Below are 15,731 nucleotides of genomic sequence, written 5' to 3'. Positions count from 1 at the left end.
TCGCTGCCAGCCCCCCGTTGCCCATCGTTACCGGTCCCGCTGCCCGCCGAAGGCCGGGCTGCCCCATTCCTTACCGCCGGCTGCCACCTAGCGCCGGCGGGGCGGGGGGCACCGGGACCTCCGGGTGGGGAGGGTCCCCCAGACCGGCCCCGGCTGCCCGCGGCCCCAGCTTGGGGGGCTGGAGGAGCCCAGGGCCGCTTCTGGACCGAGGTGGGCTCCTCCAGAGAGAGAGAAGTCCAGGGCGGGTCACTGAGCTGGGCTTATTGGAGGGGTCTCTGCCCCACGGCCAGGTTTCCCCCGTGCTCCTGAGGACACCCCAGTTGTGGCACGAAGACGTGTGTGTGATAGAAATAGCGTAGCCAGCAGGGACAGGGAAGGGATCTCATCCCTGTACTCAGCACTGGTGAGGCCACCCCTCGATGAGTGGGTTCAGTTTTGGGCCCCTCACTCCAAAAAGGCCATTGAATGACTCGAGCGTGTCCAGAGAAGGGCAACGGAGCTGGTGCAGGGTCTAGAGCACAGGTCTGATGGGGAGCGGCTGAGGGAACTGGGGGGGTTTAGTCTGGAGAAGAGGAGGCTGAGGGGAGACCTCATGGCCCTCTCCAACTCCCTGAAAGGAGGGTGCAGAGAGGGGGGATGAGTCTCTTGAGCCAAGGAACCAGCACCAGGACAAGAGGGAATGGCCTCAAGCTGCGCCAGGGCAGGGTCAGACTGGCTCTTAGGAAGGATTTCTTTGCAGAAGGGGTTGTTGGGCGTTGGAATGGGCTGCCCAGGGCAGGGGGGGAGTCCCCATCCCTGGAGGGGTTGAAGAGTCGGGTTGACCCAGCGCTGAGGGATCTGGTGGAGTTGGGAACGGTCAGGGTGAAGTTCATGGTGGGGCTGGAGGAGCTTCAAGGGCTTTTCCAACCAAGATGATTCTGGGATTCTGTGAGGAGATGCTCAGGCTTGTCCTGCCCCGACCACCGCCCCCCCAGCAGCCCACAGTGGGCAGCGCATCCACCGGGCCTACGCAAGGGACCTGTTGGTGGCCCACGGTGGAGAGGAGGGGTGAAAGTCCAGACACCTCCTGCAAGCGTGCCTCCGGCTCTGGCCCTTCTCTGTAAATATTGGGCTGGGGGCCGACCCGGAGAGGGGCTCCTGCCCTTTGCTCTGTTTGCTGTTTCCCTCGGGCTGTTTGATTTTAGTTAATCATCCTGTGAAGGCAAACAGTGGTGGGGAGGGACAGCGTGTCCTGTGCCTCCCACTCAGGCCAGGCTTGGGGACCCTTGGCTGTGAGGTGGGCAACACCCAGCTGGCTCCGGGGCGTTGGTCACCAGCTTGGGACCCCCAGGGAAGGGTGTCCAGAAGGAGAGCAGGCAATGCGGGCTCTGCTCCCTAGGGACACTGGTCAGGATGAGGCAGCCTGGGGTGAGCACCAGGGACCCCGTGGTCCTCCTCTTTGCAGGGTCAGGCTGGTCCACCGGGGCTGGGGGCACCATCAGGGCTCTTTGCAGGACACCAGGGCAGGAATATGAATCCCAAGGTAGAATAAAGGAGACGGGCAGGTCCTGGCCCCGCATCTGGTCCAAGCAGCGGTTTAGGATCAGGCGAGGGCAAGAACCTCAGCCGGGTGCAGCAGGAGGATGCTCACCTCCCCTCCTGCGTCCCGCACCAGCTCTCTGCAAATCATCACCACCACAGCCAGGCCGTGCGGGGCCACCAGCTGCCCCACGCCCCCACGGCAGGCCCCCCCCAGCCAGACCGGCCGGACCCGCTGGCCGTGGTCTGAAGGTCACACTGCTGCGCAGCGGGGACAGCGCAGAGTCCGGGATCCCGCTGGCACGCCAGGGCTCAGCAGCACTCTGAATCCACCAGCCACGATGTTTTGGGGTCTCCTTTCCCTCCTCATCTTCACCGTGGTCAGCGGGACGCCCATCGGGGACCAGGATGAGGATATCCAAGTGCAGGAGAATTTTGAGGCTGAGCGGGTAATGGCGCCTTGCGGTCCCTTAATTCTGGGAGCAGAAGGGATGGGGGAAAGCTTTATTTCATTTTCCTCGAGAAAGAAAGGCAATATTACCTATGCCCATGTCAGGCTGTGCGGGACAAGCATTGGCGCCCAGGGAGGGCACCAGTCAGAGGGTGCCAGCCTGCCAGCATAAACCTTTGGGGTGGCCTCACCCCAGCAAACACCCTGGCAGGGTGGCTGGAGCCCGAGTGGCTGGGACAGATGAATCCCGTGAGACATCTGTTAATCTGCCTGGCCTAGGAGGTGTGGGCAGGGCCCGCAAGCAGCCCCAGCGCAGGATTCGTGTGGGATGCCGGCTGCCTGGGAGAACTCCCGCAGGCAGCCCCGTCCCCTGCCAGGCTCTGCACAGCCCCATGCGTGTTCCTGGGTCCGGGCTCCCCCAGGACACATGGGGGGATGCAAGCCTGAATGCCTCAAGCCCTGCCTGGTGGTCACGGGACCCAGGAAAACCCTGCTCCGTGCTGATCTGCTTCCCAAACACTGTGGCAGCTCTGGCCTCAGCACCCTGCACCGTCACCCCCCAGTGATTCTGGGCCATGAATATTTCAGCTCTGCAGAAAACCAGGAGATGTCCCACTTTGGTGGAAAGGCCTTGTGGTAGAGACGTCCCTTTCTTCTCCCGACAGATGTACGGGAAGTGGTACGACATTGCCATCGGCACGACCTGCATATGGATGAAGAACTACAAGGAGAAGTTCAGCATGGGCACGCTGGTGCTGGGCCCTGGCACCAGCGCCGACCAGATCAGCACTGCCAGCACCAGGCTGCGGTACGGAGCACTGCCATGGGTGCTCGAGTCTACTCCAAAGCCAACCCCACCCAGGGGTGCTCTGTCTCCCAGGAGCTGGGACAAGACATGGGGATTGCTTGCTCTGGCTGGCATCAGAGCCCTGAGGAGGGGCTGGATTGGGCTCAAATACCCAATGCCTTGGGTAGGGGGATTTCAGGGGTCCCGTGCCATGGCCTCGGTGCCCCAGACATGATTTTTGTGCAATAACCAGGATAACCCATCACTCCGAGCAGCTGATTGTTTTCCTCCTCCCTCCAGGCAAGGTGACTGTACGCACATCTCAGGAGAGTACCAGAAAACCAGCACCCCCGGCAAATACACCTACTATAACCCCAGTAAGTTGGCCTCGCTGCTGACCTGCTCAGCCCCAAGAGCTGCGGCATGGCTACGCGATGGGAACCAGTGCCAGGCACAGCTGGAAGCTAGGGAAGGGGTTGGGGAGAGCAGGACTCAGAAGCCACTCCACAGTTTGGATCACTTCCAGTCGAAGTATGGAGTGAAGCTGGGGGAAAGGGGCTGTTTGAGCGCTGTCCCTGAGTAGGCACAGGACTATGAGATATTCCAGCAGACGCCTCCTGTCCCCAAGGTCCCAAGCTGGGGCAGGCTTCCACCAGCCACATTTCAGGAGTGTTGATGGTATCTCAGTTTTCCACAACCCGAGGGGTTTCCCAGTTCCCTCGATTAAGAAGAGGCTGGTGAGCCTAAAGTGAGTCAGGGCTGCATCAGTCTGCTTCCCAAAAATCAGCTGTTTTCTTGAATTAGCTGCCTGATTCCAGTCCCCAGCTCTGGGGCTCTTACACTGTCCCATTGATCTCTGAGGGGCAGGAATGATGTCCCCCATGTCTCTGTCTCACCCAGAATGGGATGTGTCTATCCGGTCCTATGTGCTCCGCACCAACTACAAAGAATATGCTGTCATTCTGATGAAGAAGAAAAGTAGTTTTGGCCCAAGCACCACCCTGAAGCTGTATGGTATGTCTGGCTACGGCACTTGTGGGCAAGCAGGCTCTGCGGTGTGCCAGTGCAGCTCAGAAACACCACCCAAGCGGTGGTGATCATGGCTTTGGAAGTGATGCCTTGGAGCAGCACGTCTTTGGCCCTGCAGAGGTTGAGTCTTGTTGAGTTCTCACACAATGAATGTCCAAACCAGTCTGTTGTTTGGGATGAAGATGGCAATATCTGCTTGGAAGGAACCCAGGCCCTGAAGTGGCAGGAGATGCTGTCTTCATGATTGAGAAACATTAAAACCACTTTGTCCAAGCAAAGGCTGGTCAAGAATAATGGAGAGGTTGGAAAGGACCAGGAGGCTGGTACTGGGCCTACCTGCAGCTGCCTGAGCTCTGAGGCGTGGTGGGTGGTTGCGGGGGCTGCATGCAGATCCCCTCCCACACCAGCCCCACTCACAGCCTGTTCCCTTGCCCAGGGAGGAGTCCGGACCTGCGGGAGGACCTCATTGAGGCTTTCCAGCAGCTGGCTCTGGAGATGGGCATCCCCGCAGACTCCATCTTCATCCTAGCGAACAGAGGTAACCCACTGTGAGGCACGTGCCTCTCCTGCTGCCAGTCCCCCTGGCATGCACTGGGGTAGCTCCTTCTCGGTGTGCGAGGCTGGGGAGATGGGGGGACGGTCAGGATGGAGGGAGGAGAAATGACAGTTTTGGTGGGATGGGATGGGAAGGCGATAAGGCCATGTATCAGTCAGGCTTCCACCAGCTACCAGTCAGTGGGGTCCTCGCTGGGCTCTCAGGTCAATGTATCCACAACACTGTGCTGGGATGAGGGCACAGGACACCTACTCATGACTGCTCCCCATGGCTGGGTGCTCCCAGGGCTTGAGGAGCTCCTTGCTCAGCCTGGAGTTCAGAAGGTGCTAGCACGATGCAAGTGGGTGTGGGGATTTTAGGGTGATGCTCCTGCTAGTGGGAGGTGGAAAGCAGCAAGAAGGGAAGAACATTGGGGTGAAACTGGGAGGGCGTCCCTTTCCCTGGGGTTCTGTCTGTGCATGGTGCAGGACCACGGTGAGATGAGTTTGTGAGGACTCCTCCTCTCTCACGCTGCTGATCTTCTCTCCTGTCATGTGGGCCAGGTGAATGTGTTCCCCAGGAGACTGCAACTTCCCCACAGGTGAGTGGTCCAGCTGGGACCTCCTGAGATGGATCAAGGCTGGGGACATCCCCTCCAAGCCAAACCCCCTGGAGACCTGGTGTCCAGGGACCAGGCTCTGTGGGCAGGACACGTTGTTTGGGCAGTGGCTCCACTGGCCGCTCTGGGAGCTGGTCTTTCATCTCCGGTGATGGGCTTTGCCTGCAAGGATGGGGGCACAGGCAGGCACAGGCTGCAGAGTGGGGGTACTGGGGGCCAGGTGGGCACCAGGGCTCATTTCCAAGTGGAAGGCAATGGACCTTTTCTACTCTGCTTTTTTTCATGGGGTGAGAGTTGCTGCATGCAAAGCCTGGTGTCTCCTTGCTCCTTGCCTGCCTGTGGGTGTCCCAGGCAGGCTGTAGACCCTCTCTCCAGTGATGGGAGGGCAGCTCAGCACCCCACTGGTCCTTTGGCTATCATCACTCAGTACCTCCCAGTCTCACAGGCTTGAGTTTAGAAAGATTTTGAAGAGGGGCTAGGACTTTCACAGGAGAAACAACCCAGCTGACTTGAGAGCAGGTAACACACATGTCAGCCGGAGCTGAGACACGTCCCCAGCACAGGGCATGACTGGGGGACTTTGTGTGTCTTTATCCACATCATGGTCCCCACCCAGGATGAGCACAGGGCTGGGAAGACCATGAGGTGTGGAGGGATCACAGCCTGTTGACCCAAGATCAATGACTGGAGCACTGAGGAGGGTTGGAGCCGGCACAGTCTGCAGCACCCAGCAGAGCTGCCCCTGACACAGCCTGTCCGGGGGGCAGTGGGGGTCCGGGGGCAATGGGGTGGGCAGCAGGTCCCACAGGCAGGGGCTGACGGCAGCTCTGTGCTTCCTTCTCTGAGCAGAGGGCGCGGAGAGCAGTCCTGCCCCCCGAGGAGGGCTCGGCCGCGGGGCCCCTGCCCCCTTACATCGGCAATAAGGAAGGTATGTCCCAGGGGAAGGGGCCTGCATCGGCCATCCCCCTGCCCTGCATCCCCCTTTGCCTGTACAGCCCATTCCGCTCTCGCCCGCAGACTCATGCAGGCTGAGCCGGGACCCTGGACCCTGCAGCGGGATGCTTTCCCGCTTCTTCTACAACTCCTCCTCCATGGCTTGCGAAACCTTCCTCTACGGTGGCTGTCTGGGCAACGGCAACAACTTCTACTCGGAGAAGGAGTGCCTGCAGGCGTGCCGGACGGAGGGTGAGCGCGGCGACCGGGACTTTGCTGAGGCATCAGAGGGAGTCTGAGAGTGGCCTCGAACCCCACGTGTCCAGCACCCATGTGAGAGGTGTGGGGGACCCTGAACCCCCTCACAGCAGCCCCCTGTCCCCACAGCTGCCTGCAGGCTGCCCATCGCCCAGGGTCCCTGCCAGAAGTCAGTGACGCGCTGGGCCTTCGATGCGGCTCAGGGCAAGTGCATCATGTTCAGCTACGGAGGCTGCAAGGGCAATGGGAACCAGTTCTACTCGGAGAAGGAGTGCAAGGAGTACTGCGGGGCTCCTCCGCTGGCAGGTACCCCCACCCTGCGCACACCCTGCCCGCACCACACTGCCCTGCGCTGGGGGAGCCAAGGCAGCAGCCTGCACCATCTCCTGACCTGCTCTGGGCTGGGGCTGGGTGTGCCTGGGGTTGGGACAAGGCTGTCCTGGATCTGGGATGGGTCTGGGATAAGCCTGGGATGAGTTTGTCATGAGTCCAGGATGGGTCTGGGGTGGGTCAGGGCTGGTTTTGTGCTGTGCATGGGATGGGTCTGTCCTGGGTCAGGGACTCTGATGGCCTGAGGAATATGGTCATTAATCTACAGACATCGCACAGGGGGATGTATAGGCTGCGGATGTACTGAGGCCATGACTGAACTTCAAAACGGTCTTGATAAAAGGGGGAACAGCCCCAAGCAGGCTGGGGTTCAGTGGGGACCAGTGGAGGCGACAGCTCCCAGGCAGGGGATGCCAGTTAGAGAAGAGTCGCTGGAAGGCTGGGCGGGGTGTAGGGACCCTGACACCAAATAAGAACCAAACCAGGGTCCCTGCTGGAGTTGTACCCTCTGTGTGATGCCTGCCAGGCCCTCCAGCTCTAGTCAGTGCAGGGGTTTCCATATTGAACCCTTGGGGAGACAGAACAGCACAGCAGGTTTTCAGGAGCATGGCAGGGGAAATCTTCCCATGGAGAAGGGCAAGCTCAGGGGTCTTCAGCCAGAGCCAGCCCTGGGCAAGGGGCAAGCTCAGGGGTCTTCAGCCAGAGCCAGCCCTGGGCAAGGGGCAAGCTCAGGGGTCTTCAGCCAGAGCCAGCCCTGGGCAAGCCTGCTCTCAGCGGGGCAGGAGATGGGGGCTTAGCATGCTCTCATGAATGGAAAACGGGGCCAGAGTAATGTGTCTTAGGGTAGAGCCCATCTTTTATTGTCCCTGTCACCAATATAAAGTGCGTTAATGCCACCATGGCAAGTGGTGGGATACAAAGTGACAGCCCAGGACAGCATGGGCGAGCACGGAGGGTCTAGACCACTCCCCCCCATCACTAATGGCAGGGACAAGGTAGGAAGCAGCAACCATCAATGTCTGTCCGCGGGGCGAGGAGGGGGTCTGTGGGTCTGTCCGTCACCCTGCACATCTCTTCACTTGCAGAGGACGAGGAGTTTCTGCATCTGTCAAACTGATGGGGGTGGAGGATGAGCTGCCGGCACTCAGCGCCCTGCAGGAGGGTGCCGGCAGCTGCCACAGCACAGGAGATGCCTCCAGCAGTAAATGTATCTAATGTGACCAACGAGCCCAGTGTCCATCCTCGAGCTGGTGGGGAGCAGGGTGGGGGGTCCAGGAGGGGCAGGGGATGCTGTGGGGTCCTCACTGGCCTCCATGGTGGGGTGTCCCCCCCTTTGTGGATCTGCTGGCTGCTCACTGCTAAGTCTCTGCCCCCTTCTCAGCCCACTGCCCTCTGCGCACGCGGCGCTGGGGTGACCAACGGGAGCACTGAGGGGCTCAGGGCATCTCACTGTGTGGGGTTCAGCCCCCCATTTCCCAGGGGATGGTGACGGGCAGCTGGGAAGGGGTCAGCAAGAGGGGGAATGGATGCCTGCTCCTCCCTAAAGGTGAATAACTACTGCTGTATCACGGTGGGGAGCCCCAGTCACGGGCTGGGATAGGGATCATGGGGAAGGATGATGATCATGGTGGGAGTGGGGTTACATGGCGTTTACAGCAAGGGATTACAGGGTGTCAGAGGGGACCCTGAGGGGTCACAGGAGGGCATTATGGGGTTATGAAGGTCATGGGGAAAATGGAGTTGTCACAGGAGGGGATTACAGGGGTTATGGAGATCACAGGGGGCTATAGGGGTCCCGAGAGGGGATTAGAAGTGTTTTGGGCGGGGGGTGTCCCAGGGATGCTGGGTGGCCCCAGGAGGGGGTTATGGGGGTCACGGGGCAGCCGTGGAGGTCCCAGAAGGGGGTTACAGGGTTTATGGGGGTCACAAATGGGCGGCTACGAAGCTCACAGGAGGGGATTGCGAGGGTCTTGGGGAAGTCTTGGGAGGGCTGTGGGCGTCCCAGGAGGGGATGGCAGGGGTTACAGGGCTCACATGAGGGGTCTTGGAAGGGTGAGGTTCCGCTGGACCTCGGGGGGTGGCGCCCACGGCGGGCCCCGGCCCCGCGGGCCCCGGCCAGGCGAAGGCCCCGCCGCCGGCCGCGCTCCGCGCCCTGCTGGCCCCTGCCGGCCGCCGTAGCCGGCGCCGCGCGCGCCCCGTCCCCCGGCGGCGAGGCGGAAGAGGCAAGATGGCGGCGGCGGCGGCGGTGGGAGCCCTGTGCCGCCTCCGCTCCCCGAGCCCGGCCCCGAGCGGTGGCGCCCGGCGGGGCTGAGCCGCCGCACCGGCCCCACCGCCCCCTTCCCCCCCCCGCGCCGCCTCAGCCCCGGGCGATGCCCGGTTAGTGCCCCCTCCCTGGCACACCGGCGGGGCCCCGGCTGAGCCCCCTCCCCGCCACGCCGCGCCGGGCTGGGCCGGGCCGAGCCCGCACACCTCCGCCCTGCCGAGCCCGGGAGGCCCCTCATGGCCGGACCAGCCCTGCCCCGGCCCTGATTTACCCGCGCCCGCCCCGAGCCGTGACCTCCCCCTATGCTCCCCCCGGGGCCGCCCTGCCCCTGAGCCCCGGAGCAGCAGCCCTTTTCCTGGAGGTGGTGGCGCAGGTGTGGGACCAGAAAGATGTTCTCGGCCCTGAAGAAGCTGGTGGGCTCGGACCAGACTCCGGTCAGAGACAAGAATATCCCTGCGGGGCTGCAGTCCATGAACCAGGCTCTGCAGAGGAGGTTTGCCAAGGGAGTCCAGTATAACAGTGAGTCGGAGCCCAGGTTCGGGGGGTCTGGCGGGGGGCACAGCCAGCCCCGGGCGGGAGGCAGGCCGCATCGGTCAGTCCCATCCGATGCCCCACAGCGTGCCCAGGGACCCTGGCGGGACTGTGAAATGCGTTTGCTTTCGTTGTGCGTGGTGGTGCTTTTGCTAGTATTCGCCCGAAGCCAAGTCTGCAGTTAAATGTTAGAGCTTGCAGAAGCGTGGGAGGAGTGAGGGATGGGAAACTTTTATCGTTCTGTGCGGGACTTAGGAACCTGTAGTGCAGCAGTGTCCTCAATCAGCAGATGTCCTGAACGGCTGCCTGCTTTCTGCTGACTGTGGCACAAGAGAGAGTTCCTTGTAAATCAATTTTTGTCAGTTAAAGCATCAAGAGAGTAACTCCCCTGAGTGTGTGGGTGACCTTCCCTGCAGCCTAGGATAATGATATTTATAATTAAGCTCTAGTGGTTATATGATAAGGGTCTGTTGAAAAGCTCTGCCCTGCCAGGCTTTAATAAAAGGTGAGTGATGTATGCCTTTATGTGCCCTTAGTACATAATTTCATTCTGACTATCTCTTCTGCAACTGATACATTTGCTCTTTTTTCAGGGAACGTTTTCAGAATTTTTTTCCTTTCTGTGTTGAGGCTTAGGGTTGAGTTTTTCCCTTGAAGCTCAGTAAAGGTTATTTCTAATATAATGTTTCAGGCGGGCACTGCAAGCATGTAAAATACATTCCAAAGTAACAATGGTGAGAGAGGGACGGTAGTTATGTCATCTTTGCTGAAAATGAGATGGTACCAGAGAGCGCTGTGAGTATCAGCTCATCTGTGTGGATCCAGGCAGGCAGTGAAGTCAGATTGCAGAAGGCCGAGAGATTGGCAGTTGGGAAAGAGAATGATTTGTAAACGTGGCACTGAATAATTTCTGTAAAGGCACACGTGTTGAATCTTAATCTGGAACAGAACGTGAAGGGAGAGGTTAGCACTTTGGGGTTTGGGGCTTTTTTTGCTTTGTTAGTGTTATCATTATTGACTGTGCTTTTGAACAGATATGTTTTAAAGCTCTCTGCTTTACTATGGGGGGGAGCATTTGGTGCCTTTATCCATAGCACATCTGTTAGATATGTCAGTAGTGCTTAATTTGGAAAATTAGTGTCTTAGCAAGCAGTCATGAATGTGAACAGAAGCACAGTGTTACTGACTTGGTTTCCAGCAAAAGACAGAGGGTGAGTATGAAACTATTGTGCCTTTGGAATACGGCACTGCATCATTAAATATGTACCTGGAGATCTGCTAGTTAAAGACTATTGATCTGTGCAGAGGCTTCGTGCAGCCCACAGACCAGAACACGTCCACGTGCTTCACTGGTACATGTGTGAGATCAGGTAGCTAATACCAGCTTGTGAATTATGTAAGAGAAAGGAGTTGACTTTTCAGACAGTGAATGTTTGTGCTGCGGACAGTACGGATCAGCTGCATCCTGCTGGCACAGCAGTCGACGGGGCCAACTCTTTGTTACGTGTTGACTAACTGCATTGTCGACGAACCTGCGTGGATGTGTACCTGCTTGCCATTAATACAGCAAGGCCAAAAATGCCGACAGCTGAGCTACCAACTGTAGCTTCGTTGCTTTTTGTCTCATTACCAAAAGCCTCGGGAAAGCTTTTTTGTTTGTGCTCTGTCTTATCAGGATTTGGGTTCTAGTTACTGCTTTCATATCTGGAATAAAACTGCATCTTTCTTCGCTGCCCTAAGGGAAGCTTTCCAATCTCCATAGTAACTCTTCCGAGGATAGCTGTTATGTAATATTTATAGGAGATACAGGCAGGCTTACAAAAGGGCTTCCAAGTACCCTACATAGCCATGGCACTGGATAGATGGGGTAGCTTGCAGCACAGTGAGGTGATCTCAGTTGAAGGAGGGCTGTGAAGCAGTGTCATTACAAGGGCCATTGCTCAGGAAGGGCAGACCTGCAAATCCTATGCATTGCCAAGGCTCCTTTCTTAGCAAATACAGGACATTCAGCAGAGGAGTGCGAAATGTGTTTTGTAGCCACTGTTAACACACACAGATCTTTAAAACCCCTCCAATCCCCTGGAGTTGCCTAAACCTGAACCAAAGGGTGCCGTGATGACTGGTTTTACAGAAATGTTTCCTTGCTCTCATAGACCATTACTGATCATGAACTGAAGCCTGTTTCCTTCCCAGACATATATTTAGTGTGCCACGAATGCCTTGGGTTGTTTGCTGATAAAGCAGGCAGCAAATGGCTGGGACATGGGCCTTGTCACCTGGCTCTTGGTGCCTCCTTGTGGGACTCAGGCCATGCAGTGCCAGCTTTCGTGGCTGTCAAGTACATTTTGTAACCAGACAGCCCCCCCTGTTTGAGGTGATACTGAAAATTGTGTGGGGTTTTAATGGCACTGAGGATTACAAGCACTGGGTAGTATGCACCTCTAAGTTAAACCAAAATTATTTGTTTTGATGGTCTCTCTCCCACACAGTTAAGTTTTCAAAAGGAAGAGTGTTGCAGGGTGGGTACATTTAGATTTCTAATGAAATGATGAGAGCAAAGGCCAGTATTAGCCCTCGGCAGCAGTCACTTCCTCTGCATGGGATGCCTATTTCAAAACAAAAGCATTTTCATACTGCATTCCCAGCACACACACTCTATTTGCTCTGTCATCTGCATGGAGCTCCTGCGTTTTACATACCGTGGCCCAAATAACACCTGAGTTCCCTGAGAGCTGTGGAAGGTACAAAGATGAAAATGATGTGGGTCTGTATCATCTATGTAATGGCTTGACTGGGAGATCATGGTTCCGAGTATGGGGAACCAATCTTTGTAAAAACTTGCTCTTTTTTTTCCTGCTTGGGACAGCCTGAACTTGAATCAGGTCTGCTACATCACCTACCAGGGAGGGTAGCACAGGCCAGAGCGAGTAGTCTCGGTGGAGAGCGAGCAAGGTGGATCTCATTTCTTTGGCAGCAGTGCTTATTTAAACAAATTACGAGACAAATTATAGAGGGAAGTACCAGCAGCAGGTTGCATCAACTTTCACATTTGAGTAAGGCAATGATTGGCAAACGGGTGAAATGAACAGTTCTGTCTGGATTACACTGGCGAGGGGATTCCGTGGGAGTTACCTATTGAAGATCAGTGACAGGAGCAAAAGACACGGAAGTGCTAAAGGTTCAGATCCATCCGTCCTGTTCCCCAGGACACGGTATGCCTTCTGCTCAGGGCTTCCTTCTTAACAGTGTGCACAGCACTCGGCAGACCCCAGCGCTGTGTGTGCCTGGAGCTCGGGCTGCTCTCCAGGTGAGCTACAGGCCTGCCCTGAACAGTCACCAGTGCTGAAATACCAAAGCCAGTAGCTCCAAGAATTCCCCCCGTCCCTCACCTTATTAATTAATTTTCTGCCTAAATGTGCTTTAAAAGACAAACCCTAATTAATACCGTGCATCCTTTTGGTAAGCATTATAGTTCTTACTACTTTTGTGTTGTTTTAGAGTAGTAGTTCCCAGACTCTTGACTAGTTTTGTTAAGTATTTTAATTCAGCATTACTCCCGAAAGAAAGGCTTCCCCTCATCCTGCCACTTCCCACCTTCTCTTGTTTTCTCCTACAGCTGATGCAGGTGTTTGTGCAACATGTGGCAAATCTGCTTTGGCTGCTGTCTGGCCTGTTCCCCCCTGGGAAGTGTGTGCTTGGGGGTGTCTGTAGATCAGGTGTGCTGCTTTTGGCAACAGAACCAGCTTGAAGCATTTGAATTGCAGCCTTGTAGTCACAGTCCCAAAGACCTTAATGAGGGCAAGGTTATGACCCTCTGTATGGCGCTTATTAGCAGAGGAGTTTGGGGATCTTTGCTGCGGGGTCTGAGAACCTTAGTTCCTGCAGTGTCCTGGAGGAATATGGACAGAGCTGGGAATTCCTGATTTCTAGTTCTGAGTTGGTCTGAGACCCACTGTCTGGGCCTGTATTTTCACTGCTCTGCTTCCATTTCCCCATCTGAAGAATGGAAATCCCTTTATTTTTCCCAATGCAATTGACAATATGAATAAAGGGATTTGTTCTATTTGATCTATTCCCCATCCCTACCCTTCTTCCCACAGATAGATCTCCTGTCTTTGCTACAAAACTGTGGCCGTTTGCAGTAAGTACTGATTTAACTTAAAATAAGGCAGCAACTGTTACTGTCCCGTAGGTAACAGTACTAACCTCACCCATAATTACTGTTCCTCTTTCCACATTCAGACACAGCCCAGGCTGTTATGTACCTGCCTGGCTGTGCCCTGAAGCTCACTCAGCTCTTCCTGTCTTGCAGATGTGTGTCATTGAGTAGACCTGCCCCAGCCGAAGTCCCAAATACAGATTTTGTTTTGTTAAAAATGATTTACATCACCTGCCTTCTTCCTGTTCTGTTTTTAAAGACTTTTTCTTTCTTCAGGAAAAAAATCAGTGAAAATTCATGCACTATTGTAGGAGGAAAGAGATCCTAACATGGAGAGTGCTGAAGCTGGAAAGGGCCGTTGGACCTGTTCAAACTGAGCATGTGGTGCCACAAGCACCCTACGTTGATCTAAATGTGAGCTGCTCAGGGGTGGGGGTGATCTCCTTGCCACTCTAGCTGTGCCTTCCGTGTGCTGCTCCTACCACTCATGCAGCTGGGCACTTGAGCTAGAGAAGAAAACTGAAAATTAATAATTTTGGGGTTAGTTTTCAGCCGGTTGAGTTCCCTGATCCAACTTAATGTGAAATAACGCTGTTGGCACTGGGGAAGTCCTGGGGGAGGTAAGATTGCCCCTTCTGGGGAGAGCTCACAGTCAAGTCTTCTGGGAGTGGTCCTGCAAGTGCACCTTGAGAGCAGCCAAACTATTTAAGGAGGTGTTTATTTGTCCCCTAAAACTCACTGTTTCGGTATCTCATGCTGCACTTCATGGGGCAATGTGAATTTTAAAATGGCTCTCTAAGGTAGGCAAGAAGAGTGTTTAGAAAAGCTTGGGTTTTAAAGGGGGCAAATGGAATCTCATTCTGCCTATGCCATGGCCTTGCTGCATTAATTCAGAAAAATCAAAGGAATCCTCCATTGATTGTTTCACCATCTGTAAGTAGGAAACAGAATCACACACAGGGCAACAGGAAATGCGGGAAATGGTTTGTTGTCTCTGCAGAGATGCTCTGGGACCTGTAAGCGAGGTCAGCCTACAAATACTGTGTTCATTGCCTTTATTAACCTTTTGCTATTTTAATAAGTAACTTTGTAAAAGAATAAACAGCAGTAGCTCTCAGTGTACAGCAACAAAAGCACAGTGGAACTGCAGCACAAAATTTCACCAGACAGAACTCCTCTACAGACTTCATATATGTTTTACCTTAAAGTTTACCTCTTAAACTGTTCCCTGAAATGCCCGCAATAACTCCTGAGTTGCAACAGAAAGCAGCCTTCAGCCTCAGATTTCCTTGCCCAAATAGATGATGCGCAACCTAATGCTAATCACCTGAATCTGCCATTAGATGTCTCTAAGTGCCTCATTTTCTAGGGGTTAATAGCTCCTATTCAGAATGCAAGCATAAAAATTCTGTTCAAGTCAGCTTACATTTCCCAATAGCCTTGTGGTTGCCACTTGAAACAAGAACGGTATTTTAAAAAAAAAAAATCCCATTATGTAACAGAAAATTTAGAAAACAACACATACTGTTTTCAGAAAGAACAAGATGACATTAGGGTTGACTCTAGAAAGTTCATGATATTAATTGCTACAGAAGTTACTTTGCCAGGCTGTGTACAGTTGATGATATTTTGGACACTTCCTTTCCCTGGGAGGGTTTGAATGAGTTTCTGCATTGACTGGCTTTCCTTGCTGCGGGTACAAGCACATGTGCACAAGCACAGGCCCGTGGTGGTAGATCAGCTGAGTGGCCTCAGCAGCTGAGGGTGTGAGGCCAGTTGGTGGAAGTGGAGCTGTTGTGCCTTTACCTGAGACTGCGGTTTCTGAGAATGCCTTTGCCAAGTGCCGTCAATACACCCACACCTAAAACCAGCTAAGGGCTGGCTGCTGTGGTAGTGACTGTCCCTCTTACGCATGGAGATTCAGTTTCTCTTGGGTTTATTTCACTGTTATTTCAGTGAGTTTATGTCCCCAAAGGGACACGCTTGTTTTGGTTCAGTTTAGCTTGTTTCTAATGCATGTGAGATAAGACTGATTTTGATTTAATTTGAATCAAACTGTGACCATCAACAGAGGCAGTTTGGTGAATTTATCAAGGGCGGTTTAAGATAGACCCCTGTGAATGTAAACTACCTTTGCCCCTTGTCCCTGCCAAGGATTGCCTCCTCACCGAGACCATCAGGGCTGTCAGCTGGAGCAGCTGAACAGCAATACACAGTCTTGTTCTGCTTCCCTTGGAAAAGCGGATGGTGCCCCAGTGCAAGAAAGTTGGGAATAGCTGAGAGTGATGACAGCATAACTGTGTGATGTTCACCAGAAG

General features: G+C 55.0%; 2 protein-coding genes across 10 annotated transcripts in view; both read left to right on the top strand.

Moving 5' to 3' along the window:
• The first annotated feature begins 1,775 nt into the window (after positions 1–1,775).
• AMBP (alpha-1-microglobulin/bikunin precursor) lies at positions 1,776–7,680 on the top strand. The gene is made up of 10 exons (XM_074891108.1): positions 1,776–1,967; positions 2,635–2,777; positions 3,057–3,133; positions 3,657–3,770; positions 4,222–4,323; positions 4,884–4,921; positions 5,789–5,867; positions 5,957–6,124; positions 6,260–6,436; positions 7,546–7,680. Exons 1-10 carry the CDS (start codon positions 1,860–1,862, stop codon positions 7,575–7,577), a joined length of 1,038 nt encoding a protein of 345 aa, XP_074747209.1. The 5' UTR covers positions 1,776–1,859; the 3' UTR covers positions 7,578–7,680.
• A 986-nt stretch (positions 7,681–8,666) lies between these two features.
• The window catches only part of RABL6 (RAB, member RAS oncogene family like 6), a 60,212-nt gene continuing 53,147 nt past the window's right edge, over positions 8,667–15,731 (top strand). For 4 of the 9 annotated variants that reach the window (XM_074890769.1, XM_074890764.1, XM_074890768.1 and 1 more), the window contains exons 1-2: positions 9,158–9,242; positions 13,690–13,827. Coding sequence is in view for 3 of the 9 variants with exons in the window: in XM_074890763.1 (XP_074746864.1) it covers positions 9,113–9,242 (130 nt within the window). In the remaining 6 variants the exon portion in view is untranslated. Of the gene's footprint in view, positions 9,243–13,354; positions 13,396–13,689; positions 13,828–15,731 lie in introns of all 9 variants that reach the window. The other 5 variants (XM_074890763.1, XM_074890760.1, XM_074890759.1 and 2 more) reach the window with 3 other exon arrangements.

The sequence above is a fragment of the Strix uralensis genome, chromosome 21 (genome assembly GCF_047716275.1).
Source record: "Strix uralensis isolate ZFMK-TIS-50842 chromosome 21, bStrUra1, whole genome shotgun sequence".
Classification (NCBI taxonomy): domain Eukaryota; kingdom Metazoa; phylum Chordata; class Aves; order Strigiformes; family Strigidae; genus Strix; species Strix uralensis.
The sequence above is the reverse complement of the archived record's forward strand: the minus strand, read 5'-3'. Positions and strand labels throughout refer to the sequence as shown.

What these genes read in the sequence shown, in the direction of transcription:
- AMBP (XM_074891108.1), top strand. Translation starts at nt 1,860, where the DNA reads ATGTTTTGGGGTCTCCTTTCCCTCCTCATCTTCACCGTGGTCAGCGGG. An exon ending in CACCACCCTGAAGCTGTATG is followed by an intron (nt 3,771 to 4,221) that starts GTATGTCTGGCT and finishes TCCCTTGCCCAG; the next exon opens with GGAGGAGTCCGGACCTGCGG. An exon ending in TTACATCGGCAATAAGGAAG is followed by an intron (nt 5,868 to 5,956) that starts GTATGTCCCAGG and finishes TCTCGCCCGCAG; the next exon opens with ACTCATGCAGGCTGAGCCGG.